The 13665-nt window shown below is 55.3% G+C and overlaps 1 protein-coding gene across 2 annotated transcripts; it reads left to right on the top strand.

Moving 5' to 3' along the window:
- Positions 1 to 976: 976 nt before the first annotated feature.
- On the top strand, positions 977 to 13252 carry snx33 (sorting nexin 33). 2 transcript variants are annotated; one of them, XM_055662850.1, is made up of 3 exons: positions 977 to 2332; positions 11366 to 11603; positions 12613 to 13252. In XM_055662850.1, the coding sequence occupies exons 1-3, from the start codon at positions 979 to 981 to the stop codon at positions 12851 to 12853; spliced, it is 1833 nt and encodes a 610-aa protein (XP_055518825.1). In that variant the 5' UTR covers positions 977 to 978; the 3' UTR covers positions 12854 to 13252. The 2 variants fall into 2 exon arrangements, with proteins under 2 accessions (XP_055518825.1, XP_055518826.1); XM_055662851.1 differs by lacking the exon at positions 12613 to 13252 and having other exon boundaries at positions 11366 to 11765.
- The last annotated feature ends 413 nt before the right edge of the window (positions 13253 to 13665 follow it).

The following is a 13665-nucleotide window of genomic DNA, read 5'->3' as shown; positions in this document are numbered from 1 at the left end:
CTGTAGAGAGGGAGAGGAGGGGGTGCAGGTACACAGGGCAGTGTGTGTTTGTGTGTGTGTGGGGGGGTAACGGGGAGAGGTGAGTGTTGCGGGAAGGGGAAGGGGGTAGGGAAGGGGGAGCTCCCGGAGTCTGGGCCGCCCGCTTGCTCCTGGTCCCGGGGATGGGGCTGAGGCCGGAAATGAGGAGCGCAGGGAGCTGGGAGCCGAGGAGACGGGGAGGGGCGAGGCGAGGCCGGGGCGGGTTTGCAAACAAGGGGCAGAAGTTGAGATCCGTCTCGGTGGAGCAGGGGGTGAGATCGGGCCGGAGACGGTCGCCGAGGGGAGAGGGGGTCGGATCCCGAGCTAAAAGGCAGCCGCGAACTTCGAAACGAAACTTGGCAGCAAAAGTTTGGCAGCGTCCCGAGAGCGAACGGACGGGCCCCGGACACCGAGCGGCCTGCAAAGGGCAGCGGGCAAGATGCGCTAGGGAGGGGGAGAGCTTGTCCCCGCCCGCCCCAGTCCCACAGCCCCAGGCCCGGTCCCGGTCCCAGTCCCGGCCCCAGTCCCACAGTCCCACAGCCCCAGCCCCCCAGTTCCAGCCCCCCCAGCTCCGGCCCCCCAGTCCCGGCCCCCCAGTCCCAGTCCCGGCCACAGTCCCCCCGGCCCCAACCCCCAACCCCAGTCCCGGCCCCAGTCCCCAGTCCCGTCCCAGCCCCAGTCCCGGTCCCGGCCCCAGTCCCAGTCCCGCCCACAGCCCCAGTCCCGGCCCCAGTCCCCGGTCCCGGCCCCAGTCCCAGTCCCCAGCCCCAGCCCCGTCCCGGTCCCAGCCCCCAGTCCCACAGCCCCAGTCCCGGCCCCAGTCCCGGCCCCACAGTCCCAGTCCCGGCCCCAGTCCCCCCAGTCCCAGCCCCAGTCCCAGCCCCGGCCCCAGTCCCAACCCCAGTCCCACAGTCCCGGTCCCGGTCCCCAGTCCCGGCCCCAGTGTCCCACAGCCCCGCCATGTCGGGCATCAGGGCCCGGGCGCTGTACAGCTTCGAGAGTGAGAACCCGGAGGAGATTAGCATCAAGGAGGACGAGGAGTTGCTTCTCTTCCACGAGACCTCACAGGACGGCTGGCTGGAGGGAACCAACAGCCGCGGACACCGCGGCCTCTTCCCCGCCTCGTACGTGGAGATAGTGTCCGGGGGCCCCATCTCTCTCCCCACCCTCACCCTCACCCCTGGCCCCGACCCCGACCCGGACGAGGATGATGATGACTGGGACGATTGGGACGACGCGTCCACGGTTGCAGACGAGCCCGACCTGTGCTCCTCCTCCAACGGCCTGTACCCGGGCTACCCGGGGCCCCGCCACCGGCCCAGCGTGTCCGAGCGGCAGGACAGCACAGCGGGCCGGCCGAGTGGCCGCAGCGGTGCCGTGGGCAAGAGCTTCAACCGCTTCTCCAGCTTTGTGCGCTCCGGCGGAGAGGCGTTCATCCTGGGCGAGGTTCCTGCTGCCCTTCGGCCCAGCGAGACATACGGGGTGACCATGGGCCCCGAGGGGCCACAGTGGAGCGACAACCCGCGGCCCTTCCACTGCACCATTGAGGAGCCCACCAAACAGACCAAGTTCAAGGGCATCAAGACCTACATATCCTACAAGCTGACGCCCAGCCTGACCAACGCGCCCGTCTACCGCCGCTACAAACACTTCGACTGGCTTCACAACCGCCTATTGCACAAGTTCCCAGTCGTGTCGGTACCCCACCTGCCCGAGAAACAGGCGACCGGCCGCTTCGAGGACGACTTCATCGAGAAGCGGCGGCGGCGCCTGATCTTGTGGATGGAGCATATGACCAGCCACCCGGTGTTGTCCCAGTACACCGGCTTCCAACACTTCCTCACCTGCTCTGATGACCGGGCATGGAAACAGGGCAAGCGGCGCTCGGAGCGCGACGAGCTAGTGGGAGCCAACTCCTTCCTGACCATCCACACCCCGACCGAGCAGCAGGATCTCCAGCGGGTGGAGGAGAGGGTGGACCTCTTCAAGGCTTTCTCCAAGAGGCTTGACGACAGCGTGCTACAGCTCAGTAACGTGGCCGCCGAGCTGTGCCGCAAACATGCCGGCGGCTTCAGGAAAGAGTTCCAGAAACTGGGCAACGCCTTCAGCTCCATCAGCCAGGCCTTCGAGATGGACCAGCCCCACCTCGCCGTCTCCCTCAACAGGGCCATCTCCATCACCGGCAGGACCTACGAGGCCATTGGCGAGCTCTTTGCTCAGCAGCCCAAGAACGACCTCTTCCATATGTTGGACATGTTGTCTCTGTACCAGGGTCTACTCTCCAACTTCCCCGATATCATCCATGTCCAGAAAGGTAAGCATTTCCCCAACCCCTCTCCCCTTGGCGCATGGTCTCATAGAAACATAGAAATTAGGTGCAGGAGTAGGCCATTTGGCCCTTCGAGCCTGCACCGCCATTCAATATGATCATGGCTGATCATCCAACTCAGTATCCCGTACCTGCCTTCTCTCCATACCCCCTGATCCCCTTAGCCACAAGGGCCACATTAACTCCCTCTTAAATATAGCCATATAGCATGGTCTCGCCTCTCCTGAGCAATCTGACCAATGTGTTGGCTGCTCCTCTACTGTCTATGGGAAGATGGGGGTTCACCACCATGTGTGTTAGGTCCAGAGCAGACATAGCTCAGTGATTGCCTGCACCTGAACCATATCTCTCTAAACCCAATTTATATCTGTCCAGATGTTATTTAAAAAAAAGTCATAATTGTATCCGATTCTGTAGCTTCCTCTGGCCGCTCATTCCAGATACAGACTTCTGGCTGAGTGAAAAGTTGCCTCTGGTCATCAAATCTATCCCCTCTCACCTTAGGACTATGCCCTCTAATTTTAGAATCCTCTCCCTGTGAATGTAAGCATTCGCTTTATTCCTGCCCTTCAGAAGTCAGTAAGTGTAATGTTTACTTTTCTCCTATTATTGAGGGTTAAATGGCAAACTGTGGAATGCTGGTGTTTAGATGATGCTGAGTGAATAGTCCACTAGATTGTGTGGATTGCAACATCCCAGCGTCCAGAGCTGTTTGGGTTGTGCGTTGTATTACATATGTGAGTCACACAGAAACAGCTGTACAAAGTGGGCAGTGTAATTTTGTAGGAGAATAATTCACTAGGTGGTGAGAACTGTACGGGGAGGAGGAGTGTGAGCTGGGCAAGGTGTTGGAGTGGAGATACTGTGGAGGCACTGGGCATTGCTGGAGGTCCCAGTGATATGTGGTGAACAACTCGTGGCTCCACCTGCCTGTTCACCACCTGCTGCATCTTCCCATTCCTGCAGGGTCTGTCTGTGGCAAAGGTGATCATACGTGATAGGAATAGAATTAGGCCATTCGGCCCATCAAGTCTACTCCACGATTCAATTATGGCTGATCTATCTCTCCTCCTAACCCCATTCTCCGGCCTTCTCCCCATAACTGACACCCATACTAATCAAGAATCTATCGATCTCAGCCTTAAATATATCCACTGACTTTGCCTCCACAGCCTTCTGTGGCAAAGAATTCCACAGATTCACCACCCTGTGCCCTGGTGTTCCTCTGTGTTTCCCAGCTCCTGTGTTCATTATGCTTGTGGTTGGCACCTTCCTTGGCAAATACAGGTAATTAATTTCAGTGTGGGATCTAGTTACAACATAGAAACAGATACAACATAGAAACAGGCCCTTCGGCCCACCAAGTCCGCATCGACTAGCAATCATCTGTACACTAGTTCTATCCTGGAGACGGGGGACAATTTAATCGACAAACCAGCACAGCTTTTGGATGTGGGAGGAAACCAGAGCACCCGGAGAAAACCCGCACAGTCACAGGGAGAACGTACAAACTCCGTACAGACAGCACCCGTCATTAGGATCAAAGCTAGGTCTCTGACGCTGTGAGGCTGCAACTCTACCACTGTGCCACTCTGGTTCTGAGGTTGTAAATCAATCCCGTAGTTACAGTACGGAAGCAGACTGTTCAGCTTGTTGGGTCTATACCAATTCTACATGTAGCCAACTCTCTCCCAGAGCTCTGCCCTTTCAGACACTTCTCCACCACAATGCAATCTGAGTCCAGCATTGCCCAGCAGTGCACTGACCCACACACACACACACACACACACACACACACACACACACACACACACACACACACACACACACACACACACACACACACACACACACACACACACACACACACACACACACACACACACACACTATCCCTTCAGCCCGTTTTGCCAATCACATGCATTCTGTGACACCTTGACCAACAGGAGCAAACATCTATCCATGTAGACACTAGGAACTGCAGATGCTGGGGGAATGATGTCGGAGAAGAAGGGGGCAAGGGAGTTTGTAGTTACCTAAAATTGGAGAATTCATTGTTCCTACTGCTGGGTTGTAAGCTACCCAAGGGGAACACGAGGTGCTGTTTCTCCAATTTGCATGTGGTCTCACTCTGGCAATGGAGGAGATCCAGGACAGAAACGTTAGTATGAGAATGTGAAGTTGGCACCAGGAGATTGAGCAGGCATTGGTGGACTGAGCACGTGTTTGAGCAGGCATTGGTGGACTGAGCACGTGTTTGATGAAATGGTCGCTGCATGTACACTTGGTCTCGCCAATATAGAGGAGGTCACGTTGGGAACAGCAGCTGCAGAAGATGAGGTTAGAGGAGGTGCACGTGAACCTTTGTCTCACCTGAAGGACTCCTGGAGTTCCTGGATGGAGGTGAGGGGGGAACATACAGGGACAGGTGTTACATCTCCTGTGGTTGAAAGGGGAAAATACCTGGGGACAGGTTGGTTTGAGTTGGGAGCAGAGATGTAGAGTAGGGATAGCTTCTTTGCAAGAGGCAGAGTGGGAGGAAGTGTAGTCCAGGAAACTGTGGGAGTCAGTAACTTTACAGTAGATGTCAGTCGATAGTGTGTCTCCTGCAATGGTGACAGAGAGATCAATAAAGAGAAAAGAAGTGTTAGAGATAGTCCGAGTGAATTTGAGGGCAACACAATGCTCAGAGTAACTCGGATCAGGCAGCATCTGTGGAGAACATGGATAGGTGACGTTTCACAGAGTGCTGGAGTAACTCAGCGGGTCAGGCAGCATCTGTGGAGAACATGGATAGGTGACGTTTCACAGAGTGCTGGAGTAACTCAGCGGGTCAGGCAGCATCTGTGGAGAACATGGATAGGTGACGTTTCACAGAGTGCTGGAGTAACTCAGCGGGTCAGGCAGCATCTGTGGAGAACATGGATAGGTGACGTTTCACAGAGTGCTGGAGTAACTCAGCGGGTCAGGCAGCATCTGTGGAGAACATGGATAGGTGACGTTTCACAGAGTGCTGGAGTAACTCAGCGGGTCAGGCAGCATCTGTGGAGAACATGGATAGGTGACGTTTCGGGTCATGATCCATCTTCAGATTAATTGTAGGAGTTGGGGGGGAGGGGGGGTCAATCTGGGAGAGAGAAGGGGCAGGACAAAGGGTAACAGTTCATAGGTTGATACAGCTGAGGGAGGATTTCTAGACAGATGGTTACACAGTCAGAGATAGACAGAAGGTGTGGGACAAAAGGATTGAAGAGTTACGAATTGTGAAGCTAGAGGAAGGAATATATGTGTGTCTTGGGGGGGGGGGGGGGGGGGGGGTAGGTGCATGTCCAGGTGGGGCAGAGTGGAGGGAGCGGGATGCTATCTAAAATTAGAGTAAGCTACCCTAGCAGAAAATGAGGTGCTGTTCCTCCAACTAACAAGGTTAACGCTCTATCCATGGTTTGTAGCCTTCCTGCTTTTAAATCCTTCCATCAGACCCCCCCACAACCCTCTCTGCCCCAATGTTTCTGCTCGTCACTGTAGGCCAGAGCTAATTCCATCTGCACGTTCAGCACAGTTTTCACATTGTTCCCAGAGCTGGGCACGCTCCAGGTTGTGTCTGAGCCAGTGTGAAGGTTTCTCACCACTTCCTTGCCGCTGTCCTCTGTGCTTGTTTATAGAAGGCTGGGCTTTAAACACTTTCTCTGCTCACTAGTTCAGCACACTGTGTACACACAGCACGGCAACTCTCTGATCTCGGGCTCCCTCGATTATTTTGCCACCACTCGTTCTTCCTACCAAAATCCAACACATCACATTCCATCAGCCCATTCCATGTCTCACCCGTATCGTATTGCAGTCCATTCCCATCCACTCACAGCTAACGAATGCTCCAAGTGTCTACAAATATAAAAACCGGGCAATGTCCATATCATCCATATCTGTAACATAAAGCAGTGGTCCAGGTCACAGATCCGGGGCCCCCACTCCACTCCCCCCCCCCCCCCTCCCCACCCCACTCCACTCCCCCCCACTCCACACCCCCCCCCCCACTCCGCCCCCCCCCCCCACTCCACCCCCCCCTCCCCCCATTGAATCGAATGCCTTTTAAAAGTCGACACACACCACAGTAATTGTGTTTCCTTCATCGACCTTGCAACTTCATTAAAAGATTCTATCAGGTTGGTTAGATGGGATTTGCCTTAAACAAATCCATGCAGGCTTCCTCTAATTGATCCACACAGCTCCGTGCTTGCTAATTCTGCGCCCACTTATTGATTCCATCAACCAGGTAAATATGCTGACGTTCAATCACCTTTGGAGTATTTAATCTATTTCCCTCTTTATTAATCTTCACTTGCCGCCCTGACTCAAACAGCTCAGCTAATGATCTAGTACTGAGGGAGTACCGCACTGTGTGTGTGGGGGGGGGGGGGGGGGGGGGGGGTGGTGTGAGGGAGTACCGCACTGTGTGTGTGGGGGGGGGGGGGTCAGTGAGGGAGTACCGCACTGTGGGGGGGGGGGGAGAGGGGCGGTGAGGGAGCTCTGCACTGGGGGAAACATAGTATTAAGTGAAGGCTGCAGTGTTTCCCACATTACTACGGTTACTGGACTTGTTTTGTTAGCTTGCAGCAGATTGTAAAACAGTTTGGAATGTGCTGAGACTGCAAAAAGACAGTGTGGAACCTCGCGTCCCTGCCCTGCCTCAGGAGGTGAGGCCGGATCCGAGTAAATGATCCCTTGTCCACAGCCCATGGAGTCTGTGCTCCTCCCGCTGCTGTGGGCAGCGATGATCGTGCATACCCGGCCCCTCGCCCTCGGGGGCCCCTCGCCCTCAGCGGCCCCTCGCCCTCAGCGGCCCCTCGCCCTCAGCGGCCCCTCGCTCTCAGCAGCCCCTCGCTCTCAGTGGCCTCCCCCCTACCTCTGCAACGTCTGCACGGCTGCAGCTGCGGCAGGGTCTGGCCCGAGAGATGTGCAAGAGGTAGAGGGATGGACAGTGTGACCAGATCATGAGGGGCATGGAAAAGTGAACACTCAATCAATTTCCCAGGATAGAGGATTCCAAAACTAAAGGGTTAGGGTGAGGGGGGAAAGGTTTAAGCAAGACCAAGGGCAAACTTTTCACTCAGCGGGTAGTCCATATCTGAGGAAGTGGATACAATTATGACTTTTACAGATATATGGAGAGGAAGGGTTTAGAGGGGTATGTGTAGAATGGCAACCTGGTCGGCATGGACTAGGTGGGTGGGGGGTGGGGGGGTTGGTGGGATGGGGGGGGGGGGGGGTTGGGGTTGGTGGAGTCGGGGAGTGGAGTCTCACAGCACGGAGTGTTGGGAACCTGAAGACTAGGCATGGGGTGGGGTGGGGGGGGGAGAGGACGGCCCTGTGTCAGACTGCTCCAGCAAGAAGTTGCCTCACACATTGTCAGCGAGCCCTCGGTGGAGCTGAGACTGGGACAACCGGTTTAGGGGGTGGAGATGTGGCCATCCATGAACCTGTGCTCTGACGTCAGTCAGCTGGTGCAGCAGCCCATCCTCACAGGCTCACATTTCACCCACTGTTGTCACAGCCTGTTCCAGCAGGCCCAGATATACCTGCAGCTCAGGCACACAGTGCAGTACAGGCAGCAGATCTACCTGCACATACAACCTGATGTTACACAGCGACAGACCTGTCCCCACTCTATACACACAGACTAGTCCCCACTGCCACTGTACACCAGTGTTATACACACACACAGACTTCATTCTGGTAACTCCTGTTGCAACAATCTCCAGGCCCACTGCATTGCCAACTTAATTTGTGTTTGAAATTTAAACCAAAACTCAGGTGTGCGTGACAGCTCGGGAGGGAGATCCGGTTACAGCTCCATCTACACGGGTCACAGACACCCGTTACCTGGATACACCTGTCACTCAGCTGTGTGTGTGTGTGTGACTGTGCCCGTCTGCGTGTCTCTGTGTCCGTGTGGGTCTCTGTGTCTGCTCGCCAGTTCCCTGTGGCTTTGTTCCTGTTCCCTGTAGAATTGTAGAGGTCCCCGGCAGAGAATGCTCTAGACTTGTGCCAACTCCACCTTACTCTTTGCTGAACTCTCCCCGAGTTCCTGACCCCAGATTCTGGCCACCAGGTCAACATGGACAAGTTGGGACAATGGGCCCGTTTCTGTGCTGTATGACTATGGCTTGTAAATAAATGAATGAAGGTAGAAATAAAATGAATGAGAGTGATGTGACTGCCGTGATGTGACGAGACCGTGATGTGACGGTGGTGTGGCCGTGGTGTGACGGTCTCTTCTTGCGTATGGCGTGCACAGCGTAAAGTTGTTGGTCAACTTGTTCTATTTGAACTTGTTTGTGCACGTCGGTTTGATTGCATTAGTCGAAACAGGGTGGACCATGTGAAGGTTGCAATCTCCCACCCCGGTGTGACAGTGATGTGGTGTAATCATGACAAGACTGTGATGTTGCATGACCAGAATGATGTAACGGTGGCGTGACATGACATGACATGACCGTGATGTGGCCGTGACAAGACTGTGACTGCCGTGTTGTGACTGTGGCATGACCTGATGTGGCTGACCAGACTGTGGCTGACTAGTGGAGTACAGGCTGACTAGTGGAGTACAGGCTGACTAGTGGACCACAGGCTGACTAGTGGAGTACAGGCTGACTAGTGGACCACAGGCTGACTAGTGGAGTACAGGCTGACTAGTGGACCACAGGCTGACCAGTGGACCACAGGCTGACCAGTGGACCACAGGCTGACTAGTGGAGTACAGGCTGACTAGTGGAGTACAGGCTGACTAGTGGAGTACAGGCTGACTAGTGGACCACAGGCTGACTAGTGGAGTACAGGCTGACTAGTGGAGTACAGGCTGACTAGTGGACCACAGGCTGACTAGTGGAGTACAGGCTGACCAGTGGACCACAGGCTGACCAGTGGACCACAGGCTGACCAGTGGACCACAGGCTGACCAGTGGACCGCAGGCTGACTGTTCCAGGATACTGGGCTGTCAGGAGGAGGCTGGGCAGTGCTGCTTGTCAGGGAAATTGGTGCTGAGTAGAGGATTGTCACAGTGTGGTCTGAATTACTCTCAGTGGGACGGCATGGCCAGCAGATTGGAGGAGGTGTAACGGGGATGGTGCAGACATCAAGGCTGGCTTTAATCTTCATGTAGACTGGACAAGGCAAATTAAAGGCTGTAAGGCGCATGCTGAATTCATGAAATTATATACGAGGCGATTTTCTAGACAGCAAGGAGGGAGCAGGCTATTTTTGGTCTTGTTTTCTGAGGAAGGGCTATTTGACAATCTCGTTGTTAGGTCCTGAAGGAAGAGTGAGTGAGCAGAGTGTGATGGAATTGTACATTGAGTGTGAGGTGATGTTCAATGCAGAACAGAGTCTGAAATCTAACGGGCCAGGCCGCGTGTGGGGGGACCGCTGTGAGGGGGGGGGGGGGGGGGGGGGGGGGGGGGGGGGGGTAACAAAGGAGGGCCTGGCGTGGGAAACTTTATAACTATGTCAGCGCTCTTTATGTGGTGCCTCTTTGCATACCTTGGGTCAGCAAGCCAAGAATATCACATGTGACAATAAAGCATGCATTCATTAATTTAAGCCATGCAGGAGGGAGGGGAGAGTTTGCTGTGGTGGATCAGGGTGTAACAGTGGGTAGGCATTTCCCACCATTTAAATAATTTGCAAAAAATAAACTCCATTAAGGTACAAAAAGTGAACATTGAACATAGCTGACAACAGAAATAAAATATATCACTAGGTCCAAGTGGGAGGTATATCAAGATGTCAGAAAGAGCTAAAGAGAATTGGGAGCACAGAACACAGCAATGGAGGCTGAGACATTGATGAGGAAAAGCAAGGAAACATTTCTGAGTAGACTTCAAGGAACACAAAAACAGGCAGGGGGTGTTTGTGTCTGCAGATAAACAGGAGAAGGTGAGTGAGGACAAATGTGAGCCATTCAGATTTGGAGTTTATTAGGATGAGGGGGGACCTCATTGAACCTTGCCGAATAGTGAAATGCCTGGATAGAGTGGATGTGGGGAGGATGTTTCCACTAGTGGGAGAGTCTAGGACCAGAGGGCTCTTCACGGAGTCACAGAACCTCCCAGAAAAGAGCGGAGAGCAGGGGCTCTGGTGGGATTGGGAGAGTGGGGACACTGGTATATTTAAATTAACACACTGAGACATTGGTGGAACGGACAGCTGATGAATCGAGGAAACAAATGAGGTTATTGGAGTTACTATGGGGGGGAGGTGTTGTAGTAGAGGGGTTGTTGGGGTTACTGTGGTTTTACACGTGGTGACTTTTCTCGTTTTATCTGGAATTGTTGCTCTGGATTGAAGGTGCACAGATGTGACCCCAGTATTTCAGAAAGGAGGAAGAGACAACAAGGGAATGTTTAACTTATTGGCCCAACGTCAGTGAAGGGAAAGACTAGAATCAATAAAAAAATGTCATATCAGATGTGTCAAAGAGTGACAGGCTGGAGCTGTCAGTGTGGATTTGTGGAGGGGATGTCATACTGTAAGCAGTGAGGGGGTAAAGCAGCTCCTCACCCCTGGTTTCCCTGCCCCAGGTGTCATCGTCCCCCCCCCCCCCCCCCCCATCTCCCTGCTCCATGGGTCACTCACAGACTCCCCAACCCCTGGTCTCCCTGCTCCACCTTATCCCCTATGAGGCTTCATCATAGTGTGGTCTCTCTCATCCCCTGAGAGTGTGATCTCTCTGTGAATGCAGAGTGCATTCAGGACTGAAGTTGGGAAGAAGGGGCTGGAGAGGAAAATAATAAAACCATGTTCTTAGAAGATGCCATAACTGAGCGTGGGAGGACCAAGCATTGAGCCATGTTGCTAATGGGTAGTTGGTGATGGGTGATAGAGTGGGGCAGTGGGGCTGACCAGTGCAATGTAAGCTGAGGTCCAGTGGCTGAGGGGTGGGGCAGTGGGGCTGAGGTCCAGTGGCTGAGGGGTGGGGCAGTGGGATGGTGACACGACTGACTGGGTGTGTATTGCCACAGGTGCCTTTGCCAAGGTGAAGGACAGCCAGAGGATGAGTGAGGAGGGCAAGATGGACCCGGAGCAGGTAGACGGCATCAAGCAGCGCTGCCGGGTGGTGGGCTTTGCACTCCAAGCCGAGATGAACCATTTCCACAAACGGCGGATCATCGACTTCAAACACATGATGCAATCCTACCTCCAGCAACAAATCCTCTTCTACCAGAGAATCAGCCAGCACCTGGAGCAGACTCTACACCTGTACGACACGCTGTGACCGGGACCTCCGTCAGTCACCCTGTGGCAGAACGTGGCTGAGATACCTCCCTGATCCCCACCACCCTCATTCTGCCCCTCCCCCACAACACGTCCAACAACACCCACACCCCCCAGTGTATCTCCAACCCCCCCCCCCACAGTAACCCCAACCCCCCCCACACAGTACTACAACCCCCCCCCCCCACAGTAACCCCAACCCCCCCCCCCCCCACAGTAACCCCCCCCCCCAACAGTAACCCCAACACCCCCCCCCACAGTACCCCCAACCCCCCCCCCACAGTAACTCCAACCCCCCCCCCACAGTAACCCCAAACCCCCCCCCACAGTAACCCCAACCCCCCCCTACTACAACCCACCCCCCCCCCCCACAGTAACCCCAACACCCCCCCCACAAACCCCAACCCCCCCCCCCACAGTAACCCCAACCCCCCCCCCACAGTAACTCCAACCCCCCCCCACAGTAACTCCAACTCCCCCTCCACAGTAACTCCAACCCCCCCCTCTACTACAACCCCCCCCCCCACAGTAACCCCAACCCCCCCCCCACAATACTGTAACAACCCCTCTACTACAACTCTCCCCCCCCCAGTAACTCCAATAACCTCCCCCCCCACAGTAACCCCAACAACCCCTCTACTACAACACCTCCCCCCCCACAGTAACCCCAACAACCCCTCTACTACAACCCCCCCCCCACAGTAACCCCACAACCCCTCTACTACAACCCCCCCCACAGTAACCCCAACAACCCCTCTACTACAACAACCCCCCCCACAGTAACCCCACAACCCCTCTACTACAACCCCCCCCCCACAGTAACCCCAACAACCCCTCTACTACAACCCCCCCCACAGTAACCCCAACAACCCCTCTACTACAAACCCCCCCCACAGTAACCCCAACAACCCCTCTACTACAACCCCCCCCCCACAGTAACTCCACCAATCTCTACTATTTTTTTTGTGACTTTGACCTTTCCTTTCCACCCCAGCCATTGCTGCAGCCCTCGACCCTTCCTACATCCATCCGCTGACCGCTGGATCCAGGTAGCATGCGCATGTGGCAGGGTGGGCCGGACGGAGGGCCCTTGGGCTGACCAGTGCAACGTGAGCTGGGCTGTGAGGGTCCATCAGCCTCACACACCCTCTGCTTGGACAGTGGACACTACAGTAGAAGCAGGAACACGGAGCACCAGTCAGCCACGCCCTGTGGCCATCGTGGACAATCGGTGATACATTGGTGGCACGGAGCTGTACAAGTGGTCCACCACCTGATTCTGGCCACGTGTATGTTCACACTTCATGCATCAGGCACTAAATGGGGGGATGGGAATAACATTTGTTCAATAGAGGTCACTTCTTCCAGTTACAATGTTTACATTTGTTCTCTGTCAGATGAGGTGACTTCACGCTGCCTCCACACAAGCTCTAACTGTGGCAGTGAGGGGGGTCCTGTACAGTGTTCTAACTAGTGGCACAGTTAACCCTCCATACACGAGACCTGTAACCATACAGGGGTTTTACAGTGTGTGCCTGTAACTGTGGGAAGGGTTGGTGATCGCTGGACATCACGGTGGGTGGGGGCTGGCTCTGGTCCAGTTGGGGGAGGGGTTAGAGGGGCCCCCCCCCCCCTTGTAATTGGAAGCTGAGGGGGTGAGAAAGGGGAGTGGGTGAGGGGGATGAAAGAGGGGATGGGAGAGCTGCAGGAGGGGGCGTGGTTGAGGGGTGGGGGGGAGAGAGATGGAGGGGATGGGGAGAGGATGGGAGGGGGTGAGATGGGATGGGGATGAGAGAGGGGAGGGGGTGAGATGGGATGGGGATGGGGATGAGAGAGGGGAGGGGGTGAGATGGGATGGGGATGAGAGAGGTGCGGGGATGAGATGGGGGGATGAGAGAGGGGAGGGGGTGAGATGGGATGGGGAAGAGAGGTGCGGGGGAGATGGGATGGGGATGGGGATGAGAGAGGGGAGGGGGTGAGAGGTGGGGGGGAGAGATGGGATGGGGATGAGAGAGGGGAGGGGGTGTGATGTCCATGCTACTGGGTG

The sequence above is a fragment of the Leucoraja erinacea genome, chromosome 36 (genome assembly GCF_028641065.1).
Source record: "Leucoraja erinacea ecotype New England chromosome 36, Leri_hhj_1, whole genome shotgun sequence".
In the NCBI taxonomy this organism is placed as follows: Eukaryota; Metazoa; Chordata; class Chondrichthyes; order Rajiformes; family Rajidae; genus Leucoraja; species Leucoraja erinaceus.
This window is presented reverse-complemented; position numbering and strand designations above follow the sequence as displayed.